Source organism: Pteronotus mesoamericanus, unplaced genomic scaffold (assembly GCF_021234165.1).
Source record: "Pteronotus mesoamericanus isolate MK-2021 breed Mesoamerican mustached bat unplaced genomic scaffold, CSHL_Meso_final scaffold_31, whole genome shotgun sequence".
Taxonomy (NCBI): Eukaryota; Metazoa; Chordata; class Mammalia; order Chiroptera; family Mormoopidae; genus Pteronotus; species Pteronotus mesoamericanus.
Genome location: NW_026555312.1, coordinates 12761271 through 12779672, shown reverse-complemented (window position 1 = coordinate 12779672; position 18402 = coordinate 12761271). Strand labels below are relative to the sequence as shown.

General features: G+C 39.5%; 1 protein-coding gene across 5 annotated transcripts in view; it reads right to left on the bottom strand.

Moving 5' to 3' along the window:
* The window catches only part of KIF13A (kinesin family member 13A), a 201966-nt gene that overhangs the window by 6527 nt on the left and 177037 nt on the right, over positions 1 to 18402 (bottom strand). For 2 of the 5 annotated variants that reach the window (XM_054591849.1, XM_054591852.1), the window contains 12 exons: positions 17506 to 17605; positions 16157 to 16283; positions 14404 to 14459; positions 12748 to 12872; positions 12305 to 12481; positions 11505 to 11597; positions 11200 to 11356; positions 10147 to 10220; positions 8253 to 8300; positions 6930 to 7041; positions 5654 to 5805; positions 5045 to 5146 (listed from right to left, as the gene is read on the bottom strand). In XM_054591849.1, the coding sequence (XP_054447824.1) occupies positions 5045 to 5146; positions 5654 to 5805; positions 6930 to 7041; positions 8253 to 8300; positions 10147 to 10220; positions 11200 to 11356; positions 11505 to 11597; positions 12305 to 12481; positions 12748 to 12872; positions 14404 to 14459; positions 16157 to 16283; positions 17506 to 17605 (1323 nt within the window). Of the gene's footprint in view, positions 1 to 4643; positions 4686 to 5044; positions 5147 to 5653; positions 5806 to 6929; positions 7042 to 8252; positions 8301 to 10146; positions 10221 to 11199; positions 11357 to 11504; positions 11598 to 12304; positions 12482 to 12747; positions 12873 to 14403; positions 14460 to 16156; positions 16284 to 17505; positions 17606 to 18402 lie in introns of all 5 variants that reach the window. The other 3 variants (XM_054591851.1, XM_054591853.1, XM_054591850.1) reach the window with 2 other exon arrangements.

Sequence of the window (18402 nt, the reverse complement as noted above, 5' to 3'; positions counted from 1 at the left end):
GTGAACTTGAATTAGTCACTTGTGATTGCTTTGCAGTTGGGATGTGGCCCCTTCTCTAATCAAGTGAGTTAGGGGCAGCCAGAGAGGAGCTGCTGCTTCACTTGTTTTCACAATCCTCACCTTGGGGAGATAGTGCAGATGGGTAAGTGACTTGTGAAATGCTTCTGAAATGCGTTTATGGAGCGAGGGCAATAAAATAAGGCCCCAGCAGCAAGAGGGCTACGAACACAATCTCAACACCCATTCTCAGTACCGTACTAGTATTGGAAAGCTGTAAAGTACTAACAATCTATCTGACAATTACAGGGGTTTTGAGAAGCATGGATAGAGGATTTGGCTGGAAAGTGAGGAAGATTTAAATGGAAATCTCCTTTGTCTAATAGCTTTAGGATTCTGTTTATAAAGATTGGTAAATATGCAAAAGTTGGGTGTTGTCAACTCCCCAATCTCTCCCCAATGATTCTTTATATTTTGTGGAGAGCAATGTAAAGCATATAGGTATTTTACATTCAAATAAAAATAAATATTACTATTTAGTCATTTCTAATTAACCTCATAAACATTTGATGACCTTGCAAGTATTCCTTTTCTCTTTTAAAATGTGACTTTCATTCAACAAATATTCATCTAGCATCCACTGTGTGCCAGCCATTGTCCTGAGAACCAGGAATACCAATGTTAACAAAAAATCAGCAAGAGGCCTGCCCTCAGGTAGTTATGACTGTGGGTCCTTGTTCCCAGAACAATCCTGTTGCCCTGGCCGGGCAACTCAGTTGGTTAGAGCATTGTTCTGATACACCAAGGTTGTAGGTTCAGTCCCCAGTCAGGGAACATATAAGAATCAACCAATGAATGCATAAATAAGTGGAACAACAAATCGATGTTTCTTTCCCTCTCTACACTCCTCTTTCTCTCTCTCTCTAAAATCAATCAGTTAAAAAAATAACATTTGGACACTGCCTGGGTGGATGGAAATTTTCTGGAACCAAAACATCACCCTTACTCATCAGAGAGACACATGGAGGGGAAGAAGGAGCAGGGGAGAGAGGATGGGAATGGCGACAGGGACAGGGACGGGGACAGGGACGGGGACAGGGACAGGGACAGGGACGCGGATGGGGAGGAAGACTACGCCCCACTGATATGGCAAATGGTAATTCACAAATCAACATATATTCCATCTGGTGAATTTTATTGTAATATTCTCCTCTGCATCTCATCGAAGGCTAAATATCTAAAAACAGTTTAATATTCTTCAGTGCTTCTTAGTTTTAAAAATAACTTGAACATAAATTATTTTAAAAGCATCAGTATTTTTAATTCCTTGGCTATTAATTAAAGGTGAGTATCAAATATTAGTGATAAAGTTCCAGAAATTAACAAAGCAAATTTTTTGGCAACACTAATCTCTTGCCATCTTATCTTTAGCTGCATTTTTAAATTAAGTGGCACTGCTCAAAATGGGTGATTAGAGCATTCTTTCTCCAGGGCTAGGGGAATGTTTGTAAAGGAGCAACTATTGAACAGAATTGTCTGAATCAGTAGCCTTTTTCGATATTTTCTAGACTCTCCGCTTGACTTGTTTAGATTGGAAATTGAATTACAAGTGTTTGTTACATTTCCTTTTGATTTAAGCTAGCAAAGAAACATAACTCCCCAAGCCCAAAAGTCCCCGAGGCAGTGTATTATTAAAAAGTTAGCTGTTGCAAGGAAAACCAAATTTGAGGATGAGAATTAGGACTTTAGGGCCCTTTTAATGCCTGAAGTTATTTCTTCTAAAGACTGAAGAAATGCCTATCATCCTAACATATAACATATAAAATATTCAATCATGAATCTAATGTGTAGAAATAGGTATACATTTATCAGACTTGTAAAGACAAAAAAATTATTTCTAAAGGATTAGAATTACCTTAATAAAACTACAGCATCTACGAAAACCCCAAGATTTTAAGCTCAAATAGGGATCCGTACATAGTTACGTACTTGGGGTGGGGATGAGATGGGAGGAGAGGAGGCCAAAAGCAGCGGGGACAACTCATTTCAAAGAAAAGAAAACTGAGTAGTGATGAAATATTTTCTGACATGTAAAAAGACCAAAGGTTTATCAAGTTATTGTCTTCAAAAAGAAAGGAGAGTACTTAATTGTCTTAAACTGTATATTAAGGGAATTTGGCTACATAGACAATTTATTCCAGAAATATTATTTATCATTATATCTTAAAGTAAACTAAACCACGTGCCTTCCTTCTGTGTCTTAAGGACAAAAAGAATGAAAACTCCACCTAAACCTTGGTCATGGAGTCGAGTTCTCAATCGTCCCTATAGCTACAGTCTTCATATCCTGATTTTTATAATTTAGTTTATGCAGCTGATATTTACCTATAGACAAAACACCTTGACTTTAAGAAGGAATCAAAAACACACAAAGCAGTGACTCTGAAAGGAGTTTCACTTGATTCAAGTCATTTTCACTCTCATGGTGAATGGGGCTGCATCGTGCATCAGAGAGATTTGTTTTCAGAACGACTGTATCCGCCAAGGGCCCCTGTACTTTTGTCCATGGTGCTACGGGGTGGGCAGCCCCCTGAGAAACAGCAGCAGAAAGGTGTCTGAAAGCACCGCCCCGTCTCTGGGGTCACTGGGGTCAGCTCGGCTGTGCTGAGGGATGGAACCTTTGTTCTGAAGTCTCATTAACTGTGAGACCTTGGGCAAGTCCCTCAACAAGTCTTTTGTTTCTTCTTATGTAAAATGAGAGAAATAAACAAAATGCTGTGTGTGCCATACCTAAGAGAGGGAGAAATAACTTTCTTTTTGCTTGCCTCTATACTTCATGACTTGAATGACTAAGATCTGACAACAAAATACTGCTTTAAAGGATCAAGCATAGCTATATTTATTATGTTTTATGTGAAATTACAGGTTACTTTGGTAATTAAATGGGCTAAAAAATAAAAGGAACAATGTCTCGATATTGCTTCTCCAAAATGATTTCAAACTCCCTTGGTCACATTGAACCACTGGTTCACTCTGGTGTTTCAGGAGTAAAGGAAGAAAGTGAATTAGGAATAAAGCAGTTTATATCCATTTATAAGGGGAGAAATAAAATTAAAGCTTCTTAAAGAGAAATGAGAACAGATCAAGAAAGTAATATCCTTAAAATCTACCAAAACATCCTAGAAAAACTGCTATTTGAAATAAACAGTTCAATAGCTTCGAAGATGAAGAGAGCTCCGCGAGCCAGATTTCTGAGGAGAGTAGAGGCTGATCTCTCAGGGAGGCCACCAGCAAGGAAGGTGGTACCATCAAGCCCTGCTTAGCGGACTCCGTGGGGGGTTCCATCACATAGAGTCTAACTGCTGCTTGAGACTTCCTGGGTCCAGAAGACCTGCTTCTACCCTACCTTCTGATAGGTAGAAGTCCTGAGATAGGCTTCATTTTAAAACATCAAAAGTATAGAAAATAACGATTAGGCAAACTCTGAGAATGGCGCAACTACCTTCTAGGCAGCCCAGGAGGGTCATCTGGCTGCCTTTTAATGGCCTTCTACCAAAATGTGTCGTTGAGGTGTGTTTAAATTTAGTGCCTGTGCACCATGGTGGTATGGGCCATGTCAACAAACAGGCCTAATCAGCCACAGAGCCAGAGGGTAACAAACCAGCCACCTGGCTTTTCTAGCCCATGCTGCGGCGCTTATTAATTAAGCAGGTCAGCTACATGACCGCGCAGCTCATTAAGATTCAGAGGAGCAGCTGTTGTGCACTCTCTTCTCCAGCAGGAATTAGGATGGGGATTTAGGGCTAGAGGGACAGGGAGAACACAGAGGCACAGGCAGTGGGGAGGGACAGAGAAGTGAAGGGGAAATGGTGCCTTATTTCCTTCCCTCAGTGCACAGGAGGAATGAGAAGCTCGTTCCCTAAGATCTGCTGGCACTGCAAGCACGCGGTAAAGGGGCCAACTGCATATCCTGGACTAGTTAGTTTCACACTGTGTGCATTAGCAGCATGTTCTACAGCTGTTAAAGGACCTCACACTAGTTAGGAGCCTCTGGAATGGATCTGACGTGGTACAGCTGGGAAAGGAAACTTCCCACACCCTGCCCACAGAGCAGCCCGCATGCAAGCATCAACAGCGAGCAGCCCTCTCTTGCTCCTTGCTGCTTCACTATTTCGAGGTCTAGGAAAAATCACATGAGAGTGAAAGCCCAAACATGAAATTAGAGAATTCTTTCCAGGTCTGAGAATACAGTGGGGTTTTTGTTTGTTTGCTTTGTTTTGTTTGTTTTTAAAATTGAGGTATCATTTATAATCCAAAGTGCGTGGTATTCAGTGTTTTCAAAAAGATTTTTCAAGTTTGTAATTTGAAAACCAAAATGCTAAGGAATGAGGTTTAACAGGTAGCGTTTCAACCTACCTGTGATCACATACAGATAAGCCAACCCGAAAGTGAGACCGACACCGAGGGGTGAGGGTCACGTTTAGCGAGCACATTTAAAAAGGCTACCTGGGAGGCAGAGACGATGAGGATGACGGGCGACGGTGGACTGGAGTGTGGCTGCAAACTGCAGAGCAACCTCGCAATAGCATCAAGCAACATGAAAGAAGCTTGCAAACATACCCACGGCTAAATGCATGATTACTTACTGCAAGTAAGTGCAATTCCTCTAGGTAGATTAACTTCAGAATCTGGCCAATACATACAGGCACATCAGAAAGAGTCAACATTAGTTAAAGTGATCCCTTTGTTCTACTTTTTATAAAGTCTAGAACCATGAAAAGTGCCTTTTCCTCTTTTTCTAAGCAAATTTATACTAAGCAAAAAAAAAAAAAAAAAAAAAGAAAAAACAACAACAAACAATAGAATGAACACTTAGGAGAAAAAAAACCATAGGTCATGGCCACGTTCATGCAAAATTTCATTACTGACGGTCGCATTTTCTTTTTTTTAGAAAAACCAAAGACCCAATACACATCTGGATGATTGTCTGTGAAAGGGCCTTAAACCCACCACCAGGCAATATGACAGAAATGGTTCCAGAACTTACAATCTTCTTCTCACGTTTGCTATTGTGTTCTACTGGCATGCTGCCATTGCTTCCTGAGGGTACAATGCAGCCAGGGTTATGTGCCTGAGATGGAGGCATGCTCTGCAAAGGTTAAGACACACAGATGCATCACACACAGAAGACGATGACGGCCAAAATACACATTAAGTCCATGCAAGTTAGAAAAGGAACGCGAACACATTTATTACATGTGAGTTGTGCAGCAAACCATTTTGCAGGCTAGAGTTAAAGTACTAATGAAATATGACAAGACTACACAGACTCTGAGGCAAAGCGCATACTGGTTCTATCAAATTAAAACAATGAAAGATTTTTAATATTTTCAAAATGCCTAGAGAACATCTCTTTCTCACTTGAAAGATAAAAAAGACTTTGTAAGTCCATAGGCACAAAGAAAATAGCAATTGCAACAAACAAAAAATTCTACCATGACCCTGTCTGAGAAAGAGATATTCCAGAAAAGGGTCCATGAAGTGGTAACCCATACACGTATGTCTACATGCGGCATCCAACTTGTTAACGCAAACTGTTACTTCTCACAGGCAAAATGATTCTATTTTACATGATACAGAGAAGTGGAGCATTTACCTCCTGGCTTAGAAGAGGTCTTGCTTCAAGAGCTATCTTTTTCTTATGCTCCTCTTTTACAGGCATTAGGGGCTTGAAAAACTTTGGTGGCTGAGGAGAGAATGCTTTAAAAGGGCTGACTGATAAGGCATGAGGATTCTCCGATGTACAACCTGGCGAAGACAAAAAGGCATAGGGTTATAGGCAGAGCGTTTTAACCAACACACAGGAAGAAAGGTATAACCTAGCCCCAGGAATACCTGGTATAAGAGAAATTAATAGGCTAATATGTGGCTAAACATTAAAACAGAGGTAGAAAAAATGGAGATACATCTACAAAGTCACAAAGAGTCATCAAAGACAAGAGAAACCAAATTTTCTACCTTTGTTTCAAGATCCAGCTTAAGTGTCACTTACCAGACCAATTTTGACTCATGCTGACTTTGTTGCCCTGAATTCTCAGAGCCCTTATTATATGCACATGCAATTTGACCCTTTATCATTTAATATCTAACTTTCTGTGTATCTCATTTCCATGGTTAGATTTTAAGATCTGTGAGTGGTAGCTTTTTGAGTCTTTCACTGCATATAGCAAGTAGAGCCTCAATAAATGATGAGTGAATACTGCATAAATGCTCGCAAGCCTCATTTTCCTCAAGCCCGCCTGCTCCCTAAGACTAAGAAAGGAAAACCTCCTTTCTTGCTTCTACTCATTCCCTTGGACCTCTTCCTTCTATATTTTTCTCCCCAGTTCACTGGTACAATGGCACTTAGGTAAATTACAAGGTTTAAAATAATAGAACTGATTTACTTACCCACAACATGTGTTCCCTTCATGGCATATTTAGGTAATAATGTCAATAATCAAATTAATTTCTGGTATCATTAAAAAATTTAGGAATCAGAGACATGTTTTCCTAAAAAATCCTTTGTATACAAAAACAAGACAGAGGGGGATATTCTTTTGGTGAAGAATGAATTCTAATCATAATGTGGTAGAATTTGTATGTGTTTGAAAACTGACTTTCAACTCAGGAAATGATGTATGAAAAATGATTTGAAAAATTCTAAAGTGTTACACAAAAGGCCTACTATTATTATTTGAATGATATATTGGATACAAAGCAAAAAGAAATCAAGTAAGTAAACATGATATGTTCCATTCAAGAAGATAGTTTAACTATCTAGCAAACTAGAATTTCAGCTTCCTATCTTATTATCTGCCATCTTTAAAAAAATTTTACTTAGTGCTTCTCTTAAGGAGTTATAAAGAAATAACACAGAAAAACAATCTCACCACTACTTTCTTTACTCCTTCGAGGTGAATCTCTGGGTAGAGTTCCGTAACACGCTACATCTTGGTAACTGGAGATGTAGTCAGACATGTCTAACTGGTTCTCTGGCCAAACCTACAAGGTAAAATTATGGGTCAGGCTCTAGTTAAGTCCCTCTAAAATGAGAAATGAAGCACAGATTTGAGTTTTTTCTATTTTTTAATGGGATGGCAGTATGTACTCTTCTCTGTTTTTATTATGAAATATTTTTAACATGTAGAAATGTCCTAAATATGACAAATACCGTCATACCCAAAGTATACCTAGAGTGAACAAATGTTAATACTTTATTGTTTTGTTCAAGATTTAATAAAATCAACCCATGGACAAAGCCAAAGTGGGGAAGGATTGAGGGTGGGAGGTGGGGGTGGGTGGGGCAGGGGAAAGAGGTGGTGGGGAAATGGAGACAAATGTATTTGAACAATAAAAAAATTTTTTAAAAGATTTAATAAAATTATTACAAATCAACTCAGGTTCCATTCATCTTCCTTCCTCCCCAGAAGCAGCCACTGCTATGAATTTGGCGTGTATCTAAGGAGACTAGATAATTTAAAGCCCAAATGGAAACACTTTTCAGAGGGAAATGGTTCAACTGATAATTTTTTTGTGGGTAGCAGCTATAAGCTGGGACTGCCCCAGGTAAACTAGGTGATATGGTTACTCTATGTATACCTGAGATTTTAAGCATCAAATTGGCATAAGATACTGATATCCTCAAGGGAGAAAACTCCTCTCGTATATCATATAAGCTTATTTAATTCACTTCAACTTCTCAGGAGTCTGCTGCCTTTAAGGACTAACTTTTAAACTTCTTGAGGATGTAATCTGTGTTTATATTCTGAATCAGCTGCAGTCCCTAGCTTAGTAACTTAACATTCAACATGTGGTTAAGGCATATTTGCTGAATAAGATTCTGCTGAAAATGCCCTTGATTTTAAATTCCTAATTTTACTCACTTGAAATAATTGTGATTTTGCTATCACAATTGATATGAGGTGGATATAATACCTCATAAAATCATTTAGAGTTAGATCCATAAACACAGATACTCAACTATGTGTGGTATAATCCTTGTATGAAAGCAGTATCATGCTGAATAACAATGTAACATACTTAGAGTGCACAACAATTTCACATCAAGTATTTGAACTTCGAAGTGGACATATAGAGACAACGATGTGCCAAAGATTAAGATGGGAAGTCCAGAAATAGTAAAGCCACCAAGATACCCTAAATTTCCAGACTTAGAGACTGCTAATAACCTAGCCATGCCCACAGGTACACACCTTATCATCTTCATCAAAGCCAGAAAGGTCTGGTCGACTGGAGGAGACCTGTAAGAGATAAATGGTTTTACCAATGTGGTTTATATATTTCACATAAATTTTATATATACATACATAAAGAAACATGATGTGACATATATAGGTGAAGCCTGGATGACCATCTCTCCTCTTCTTTTTTTCTTCCTTCCCCAGGAGCAATGACTACCCTAAATTTGGGGGTTATTATTCCATACAAGTTTTATATAATTTTATACATATATATACCTATAAATAATATATAGTATTATTTTGCATATTTTTGTAATTCATATAAGTGGTATCTTACTACACATGGTCTTCCTCAATAGTCTAATAATTTACTTGTTGTATTCTAGATGGACATCTAGGTTGCTTCTAGTTTGTTTTTATTATAAACTATGATGAAATAAATGTTGTTGCTGCTGCCCCTAAGCACTGCTCTTTCTGCCTATTACCAGTAGCGACGTGTGTATTATTCCAGCATCCTGTAGTTCTAAATGTATCCCATGTATCTGTGAGAATCTCTGAGCATATATTAAGGCATGGAATCTCTGGCTGTAGATAAGGTACATGCACCTTCAACTCTGCTCTTCTACAGAAATTGTAGGATCATCTTAACAAACCCTAAAAGAAATTACATTGGGAATTTATAGATCAGTTTATTGATATTTTGTATTCCCATTAATGAACACAGTCTCTCTATGAGTGGAAGCCTTCTTTATAATCATAGCTGGATTCAGACTTTCTATTTCTTCTTGATTCTGTTTTTTGCAAGAAATTTCCATTTTGCTTAACCTTTTACATTTAATGACATAATATTCATGGTTTGCTCTTATGATGTCTAAGTCTCTCTCTGTAGTGATAAGGCCCTTTGTATTTCCACTATTTGTTTCTTCTTTCATGTTTCCTTTTCTGCCCCAATCAATATAACTGTAAGTCAATCTATTTGACGAGTCTTTAAAAAACTTGTTTTTCAGTTTTTCTTTTCTTTTTGATATGCCTCTGTCTGATCTTTATTATTTCCTTTTTTATTGAATTTATATTCTGCTTCAATATTTATCATCTTCTTTTAAAAAACATTCTTATTTTTTCTAACTTAAAGAATTTTATCCAAAATATTTCTCTATGAATCTCTTAAAAATAAGTAATTCCTCTTCCCCTTTTAAAAACCATAACCATATACCATTATTACATCTTAAACAGTTAAGTGATTCCTAAATAGTATCAGATATCCAGTCAGAGTTCAAATGTCTCATAAACATTTTCACAATTAATTCTGAAGCCTAATCAAAATAGTTCATACGTTGCAAGTGGATATATCTTGTCTCTTTCAATTTATGAGGTTTTCCCTTTTCTTTTAGATCATTCTTTCTGTAAAGCTTCCCACAGCCAGGATTTTGCTGACTGAATCCCTGTGGTGTCATTTAACATTTTCCTCTAACCTTTGTAAATATTAGTAGTTAGATCTAGAGTCTCCATCAGGTTTTGTTTCAGTTTGTGTGGGGGTTGGGAAGGGGTAAAGATAGAATACTTCAGGGTGGTTTTTCTTTGTGAGATAGACATTTTCCTCATTATTTTTTACTCTTTTAAATATGAGAGCTACAAATTTCCTAAGAGCAGCTCTCACTCTTTCACTTTGTCTATTGTCTAGTATTTTGTAAGATTCCACTGATGGCCCAGTCGTGTTATACAGCTGTGCTCTCTGGTGTGCTTCCCTAGAACAGAGGAGCTGGCATGGCACTTTGGCACACCCACATTTATAGTGCCAACTGTTGTATCTGCATCGGTAACACCTAACCACAGGTCCCTTCCTGTGTCACACCCCAACCCCGGAGACAGATCGCACAAGCCCCAGGCCCTGCCAGGGCGCGCTCACGTTGTGCACATTCGGTGTGCTGAGGCTCCTCCGCAGGTGCCGCGCTTTGGTGGAAAGTGCTTCTTTGACTGTGACTGCCTGGAAATTTGAAGATAACGTTAATGTTTCTCCTTTGATAATGAAAGTAATATATGTTTACTGTGGATGACTTAGAAAATACAGAAATAAGGATCATTTTAATCCTACATGCCACCTGTTTCCCCATATTTGCAAAACTGGAAACTTTTTGTACCTACTAATTTTTTTTTTTTGCTTAACCCATCAAGACATTTTTCATGAAAAAAACCAGGAAAACTGCTGAACAGACATTTATACGTTGTAGAATTATTTAAAGGTGGGCAGAGGAAATGCAGTAAAATACCTCTGGATATATATCTCATTTACAAAACTACAATAAACTTTTATGCCGTTTGTGTTTTCCTTATGCAGCCATTTAGGTGGGACTTCATTAAAGGAAGATTCTTCTGACAGATGCCAATCTCAGTCCTCTTGTTTCTCAAGACACACTTTCCACAGCTTCAACTACTGCTTCGAAGAAATGACACCCCCCTTCTTACAGTCCCACCACCTAGTGGATTTTCACCTGAATGTCATGCTGTTGCCACAAAGTTAACCTGGATCAGAAAATCAGGAAACTAGTAAGAGTATGCAGTTAAGCTTATGGAGTTTGCAGACAAGCTTTCTCAGTTTATATCTGACTTCGCACCACTTTCTAGCTGTGTACCCTTGGGCAGGTTAGCTAACATGCTGACTTCCACTTTCTAATTTACAAATGGGGATTATAACAGTATTTACCTCATAGGGTTACCCTCAAGATTAAATAAACTAATGCATCTAAATGACTTAAGCACAGTGCTTAAGTAAAAGGAATTCAATAAAATGTAGTCATTATTTGGATTTTTGTTTTGTTTCGTCAAAGTAACTGTTTTGTGTAATGAGATCTCTACTCAAATTTCCCTTCTCAGATAGATTGAGAGAGAAGGTGTTTGGTAAATAAATTCATCTTTGTCCATTTGGGGTGAAGGCTGGTGACGGATCCTCTGGTCCAGTTACTTGCCTGTCGCAGCCGTTCAAGGCTCAGAATGTTCTCCACCTGCAGCACGCCGCGCGTGTACTTCTCAATGTACGTTTCTCCATCTGATGTGCCTTCATTTTCACTCCTTGCTGCCATGAGAGCCAGCGTTTCCCGGTCCTCAATCTCCTCTGTTGCCTGAAGGGACAAGAAGACAATTATTATACTTTTATATGGACAGCATTTTTTATCAAAACTGTGGTGAGAAAACGATTTAAAAACTTTGAGAATTAACATTCTCCATTACTTATATTGTGATTTTTTAAAAAAGTAATATATATTTTACCTTTGGTATATTGGATACAATTTCATAGGTTACACCGCAGGAATAAAATATATTTTTCAATGACATTCTCCTCTTCAAACTCTGGGTGAAACTCTAGTAAAAAAGGACAGCTGAATTAAGCAATGTGAAAATACAAGTTATTTAGTATTTTACAAATTTTAAGAGTATTACCAATCACTGTTTTTGACACACACACAATACTCAAAATAGAAAAAAAAAACCAGAACAGAAAAAAACTCTTGTGTCCACCCCAAGGGGCAGTGATGTCCAGCTGTTATTTGGGCAGATTACAGGATTTATAGCCTATTTAGGGTGTGCGTGTATGTGTGTGCACGGTTGCTTCTCTCTCCCATTTGCTGCCTTGCTTTTGATCCTGTCAGCGTTGAATCAGTCTATCCTGGCACAGTCAGAAGAAAACTGGTGAGGATCAGTTTCGCCAACAGCACCTCTGAGATGAGATCTGGGGAGGCATTTGGACAGGGATTTATTGGAGCCTGCATTTTTGTCACTAATCCTTTTGGATCTGGCACTTGACCCTTTGAAACAGAGAAATCATAGCTCCACTGCCTCCTAGATTATGGGTCTTAAATCGGTCAAGGTGGAAAAGCCTTGTGAATGATGTTAACTCTGTTATTCTCAGAACCTGTTATTTTGGATGAATGAAAATCATACTGTAACTTGGCCAGTTCAGTAACAATCTGCACATCCACTGTGTTAACACCACAAAACACTACACTTTGTGATAGAAGGAAAAACTTTGAGCTCACATACACAACTGCAGAATCAGGCCCTGTTACTACCTGTTTGTTGTAAATATTGGCTGCAATCCGTTTCCGTAACACTAACTCCATAGCAGCTGGGTGGCTGAGCTGGACTGTGGTCTTCACTATCAGGTAAATCCTTTCATTCTGGGGAGTGACCCTATTCAAGTGAACGGAATCGTGCACCGAGGAGTCCCACGACGCGATGGCTGAAACCTAAAAATGGCAGGAGAATGGGGGAATGGAAACAAGGCACAAGTCAGGTACTACAGTTTTGTATCACCTACTAGAGAAAGAAAAGAAATGCAACTCAGCTGAATAATATTTTTCCTCACTGTTTTGAATGACAACCCACAAGCTCTATTTTTTAAAATTCCCAGTCCTCTTCCCCCAAGCAAATCATAGTAATTTAATGAGAAGACAGGCCTGCAGGCATACGAACTAATCTGAAATTCTTAAAGAGAAGCTTAGGGGTCAATCACCTCCTCATCACTGTGCTTTATGATGGGCAGGTAGAAGAACTGGCTGCCATGCTCCTTCGGCAGGATGGAGTTCACACCTGATGCGTGGGGGCCCACAAGCTGTTCATTGGCACTGAGGTCATCCGCTAACCAAGCCCAGGGCACAGAAACAAAAGTGGGAAAAATTCAGTTTTTAATTAAAGAACAAACAGATGAAGTTTACATGTAAAACACTTAATTATTTTTCTTTCATTCCTTATCCTGCAGTTGATATAGAGACTTCAATACTCACTCACAATAGCTTCTGTCCTTTACAGAAACATGTGTGGGGCCAAAACAGTGCCTTTGCGAGTCTCCTACAAAATGGACTGAATATATTCTATATGTAGTTCTAGGAGCAAATATTTTTATTACATACACCTTAAATTTTGCTGCTTTTTTTCTTTTAAATTAATTTGAAAGAGAGAGAGAGAGAGAGAGAGAGAAGAGGGGAGGGGGAGAGGGAGAGGAGTGGGGCCGGGGGAGAAAAACATTGATCTGCTGCTCCATCCATCCATGTCTTCACTGACTGATCCTTGTATGTGCCCTGACCAGAGACTGAAACCCCAACCTTGGCACATTGGGACGATGCTCCGACTGACTGAGCTACCTGGCCAGGGCCAAAATTTTGCTACTTTCTGATATCATTTCCTCCTGTAACCTAGCATTAGGTTTGTTGTCCTACTTACGTAACTTATGCTAAATCAGAAATTTGAGAAGTTCAATTATCAATTTAGAATCAAAGTTCTGAGCACTTGGGAGAAACCTGATCATCTTCTTCCACTGCCATTCCAAAAGTGGGGTTCACTCTTCACAAACCTCTGTAACTGGTCATCCAGTCTTTGCTTGTGAACCTCCAATAATAGGGAACTCACCCCTTCCTGAGGCACAGTCTGCTTCTAGGTTTTTAAAAAGCTCCTTTATATGAGGAGGCAAACCCAATCTCCCCATGTCTTCCATCCATCCATTATTTTTCTTCCCTCCAGAAGAGAGGTTTTGAGGCTGTGTTTTGAGGGTCACGAGGGCCCTGCAGAAGGGCCTGTCCGAGCCTGCCTACCCCCAAACTCAGCAACTCTGCCTTTGTTTTCTACACACAGAGTTCCATTTAAGGTTTCATTTTGAAAATGCATTTTACTGCTGCACACATTAAAACCGCTGCTGGCATTTCACCCAGGTTTGACCGATTGCTCTAGCAAAGCACCGCCCTAATGCGGGGTGGGCGTGCGCTCACATCCGTGGTGGGGAGCAAAGGGCACTAGTCCAAAATGCAGATGCCTGGGCCCTTGCAAAGCCTAAAGATTCAGAATCTCTGAGGGAGATTCTCTGAATCTCTGAATCTTTAACTACTTTCTTAGGTAATTTCTTTGTTAATGTTTCAGAGGAATAATTGCTTTAATGTTTCTATATGAAGTTTTCAGTCTTTGAAGTGCTCTCTTTTTAAGATTAAATATCTACATCTCTCTTCTATTGATCTACATGTCATGGCCATATATATATTTGGTTAGACTAAAAATGCCACCCAGATACGGTATATGAGTAATTAGAAAAGTGACTTAAGGATCAGAATCATGTCTGTCTCAACAGATTACAAACTTTAATTAAATGTGATAACTCTTGGAATGTTAGGGGTCTACTTACCGTTCAAATCAAGAAAGAGAACTGGTATGTGGGTTTCCATTCCAGGTGGTGGGATCCTAAATTCAATAATAAAATGCAATTATAACCTATTATGTGTTTTACATCTTGACAGATAACCAGACACCACAGAGGCATGGACACAGAAGAGAACTACTGTAGACATACAGGTTCTATTAATGAAATATATTTACATTTCTTGATGTTCCTATTGACACAAACCATGGGAATTACATGACTTACATAAAGAACTACCAGTTATATGAAATATGTGTAATTATTTGAGGCAAAGATTATTTGAAGCATTTCTAAAAATAATTCTAGTGATGGGAAAAAGAGACAGGGATGTTGTTAGAGCGGGAATAGGGGACAGGATCAAAAACGAGAGTAAGTAAACAAAAGAGACAATATTCAAAAAAGCTCAAAGAAAGAATGAAAGATGTATGAAGGGAGGCAGGGTTGTGCACAGGGATGACCAAAGTAGTGTTTTGTCAAAAACTTGCCCATCTGCATCGGAGTCAGCGTGGGGGCCTTTTTAAAATGAAAGTCCTGGTCCCACCCTTTTTCTTTCAAACAGAATAATTAGGAAGGGGACCCAGGACTCTACATTTTACAAATGCTCAAGGTGCTCTGAAGTTTGGAAATACCTCAGATGAAAGTGACTGAGAGAAAACAGTTCAAAGAGGCCCTCAAAGAGCAGAACACAACTGCGACTGAGCTGATTATGTATTCCTAACTGGCTGGCAGATACGCCGCCTGAGACCAACAGGATTCCAGCACAAGAGGACTGTCAGCAGGGAGAAGCATCAGGTTACAAATTATGTGCCTGCAAATTCAGATTTTCTAGTTACATAATACCACAGAATCAATTACACTTCCGTTCATCATTATAGACACAACATCACTAATGTTTCTACGCCTATCCAAAAAGAGGTTATATGGGCGTGTACATTTTGTGTTCAAAAGAAATCTGATTTCTCTTAAATGCCTGGAACATAGTCTTGCAGTAAGAATGAGAGTCAGCAGCAATAGAAGTTACCATTTAAAGAATGGGCACTATGAACATGGTATTTTTTAAATATATTATTGCTAATCTTTACAAAGTCCCAACAAGGTAGCTCCAGTGATGATTAGGAATAAAGCCTCAGAGAAGTTAAGTAAACATTAAAAGCTATAGCTGGAAACTATATCCATCTCTACTTAACTCCAGAGTCTAGCATATCGCACTGTTTCTTATGAGCATCAGGACTAACATATTAATCAACTGAATGATCACAGTTTAGATATACAGGAATGGGCAAAAGTAGGTTTATAATCGTTCATATGGAAGATAATACAATAATCAATAAGTGAGGGTACAAGAATAAACTGTTTCCCGTACTCACAACTGCAAGCCTACTTTTGCCCCACCCGGTATTTTCTGCCCTCCTCAACTACACCCTAGAAATACCCTTCTTTTGAGCCAGAAAAAGAGAATTTCTGGAGATCAGGAAACCACTTCCAAGTTGCTCACACAGAGGAGTGTGGGAGCCGACTCCTGACCAGGTACTAATGCTCTCTGGCCGCCTGGGAGAGGAAGCTAGCTGCCGTGGGGAGGAAAAATGGGGAGGCAGAACTAGAGACAGTGCCCCTTCCCTGGGCAGCTCATGTTACTGAGCATTTCCTGTGATAATCCTGGGAAGTCACTCGCCTGAATGTTGCCACAGGCCAGCTGAGCCGTCCTGTGGGGCCTGCACAGAAGGCAGGGTGGACGTACCAGTCGGCAGGTGCCCCGGGGATGCCGCTGCCCGGGGCCGGCACCAGCACGGCGTTCCTTTCCTCAGTCAGCCCCACCCACTGCTCCACAAGCCGGGCTTCCCGTTCCACATCGTCCTCGGTTCTCTCTGTGGGACAAAAAAACGGGATGAGTACCAAGAAGGGAGGAAGTACAATTTCTACATTTAAAATAGATCATTACCTGGTGATATCCACACATGGCTTAAACATCTGCTCTGTTACAAAGCATCTGAGACTTCGAAGCTCAAGCCTGAGCACCCAGATGGGCTTGGAGAGGCCAGGACACTAGCTCAATGAACCATAAACAAACCATGAAGAGTAGGAAGAGCATTGGAACAGGGATTAGAAGGCTTGGGTTATTTTACTGATTCTGTAATTTGGGGTAGTTATTCAACAGATGATAAGTCTACTTCCCTAATCTGACAAAAAGGGATAATCAAGTTGTATCTATTGCACTTCATGCACTATTTGGAACGATCAAATGAAATGATAGCTGTGACATTGCTTTATAAAAACTACATACCATTTTCTAAAGACAGAGCACTCTGCAAAACTAACTTTATTTTCCTTCCTGCTCATTATGAAGAGATTGTATTTGATATATTTTGAAATCCTCTTACCTATAATCCAACTCTGGAGCTACCTGGGCATAGTCAAAGTGAGTTTTCATTAGCAGGCTGAACACATATACAAAATGACACCAAGGACGTTGAGCCAAAATGTTTTTTTGAGGGAGAATTTTTGCTAACTTCTTCATGAAATCGGTTAGCATCCATGATGTGTCCTTTGGTGCAGAAATCAACCACAATGAGTGGATCATAAAATCAGAATGAGAGACTAAGGGTTTTAAGAGCATATTTGTACTCTAATATCCAAGAGGCAGTTGCCAGCATAAGCAAACTGCAACCTTGGAGCTCGGTCGCAGTGAATGGAGCTGCAGGCCAGCTTTAGCTGAGTGCGTGGCTACCACCCAACAGTAGCTCGAATGACTTGCCAAATGCTGTGCTTTCAGAACTGACCCTTTAGCTGCTGTCAGTTCCATTGTTTGAGCCAAAAACACCTCATTATTGAGATATGGTATTGATCATATTTGTACTCATCAAGAAAAAACTTTGTTTAATATGACAGTTAACTCAGAGTTTTATGAAAACATTGAGATCAAATTCAGAGCCTTCTTAAGCTAACACTGTATACTATGATACTCTAATACCTGTATCTGTTATAAGGTTAAAAACTAAGGGAATTATCCAATGAAGGGAAGAAAAGAACCCACCACCACTGTCTAGAAGTGAAAAAGCTACTCTCCAGAAAGAGTTTAACCTCACATACCTTTTTTATTGCTGATTTTTTTAATCTGTTCATCTAAGTATTCCCGTCGTTTAATGAGTGCGTCAGACCACCTCTCCCTCACACAGTTTAAGTCTTCTTCCTGACATGAGGGAAGGAAAGTACTTTTCTGTAGAGTCCACAGAAAACTTTTTTTTTTTAAAGATGTCTCATTGATTAGACAAATTTTCATTAGGAAAGGCCATTGAACATTGCTGTGTGATTAATACGCAAGAAAGCAAAGAGGCCTTAGAAAAACTGCATGCTGATCGAGAATCCCAGTACTCAGAAATCAGAGCCCCTATATGTCCAAAAGGATAATTATACCTAAAAGCAAGAGAGCCTCAAACTACACCAGCTGTTGGATGATTCGTACATGGTGTGTGTGTGCATGTATGTATTTAAATTGTAGCTTCATCTGAAGGATTTGCAATTCCAAGCTGAAGGACACCATGAAGAGAGCCCAGACCATGAAATAGCAAATGGAATGGAAAACGACAGGCATTTTCTGAAACGCAAAGAACAGATCAGCAGAGAACCTTTCGAATTTGCTGCAACATTTGTACTTCCAACCCCTACCACGAGGCTATCCAAACCCTCCCATGCAAAAACCCGACATGCAGCCAGCCATGCTTTCCAGAACTCCCAGCAGTAGCCACCGGACTTCACATGGGCACGCGGCAGGAAGCGCGCAGGCAGCCGCAGGAGTTAGTTAATGGCGTTGCTGAGATCCAAGGGGATCTTTCTCTTACTGTTTATTTTGGCTTGCTTGTTTTCTTTCTTAGTAAAATTATGAGGGGGGAAAGAAAGCCACAATCCTATTCAAAATGCCCTGACTTGCTTAATTTTAGTCTAACCCTTAAGACGTTACATTAACAGCAGACACCTGTGGACTTCTGA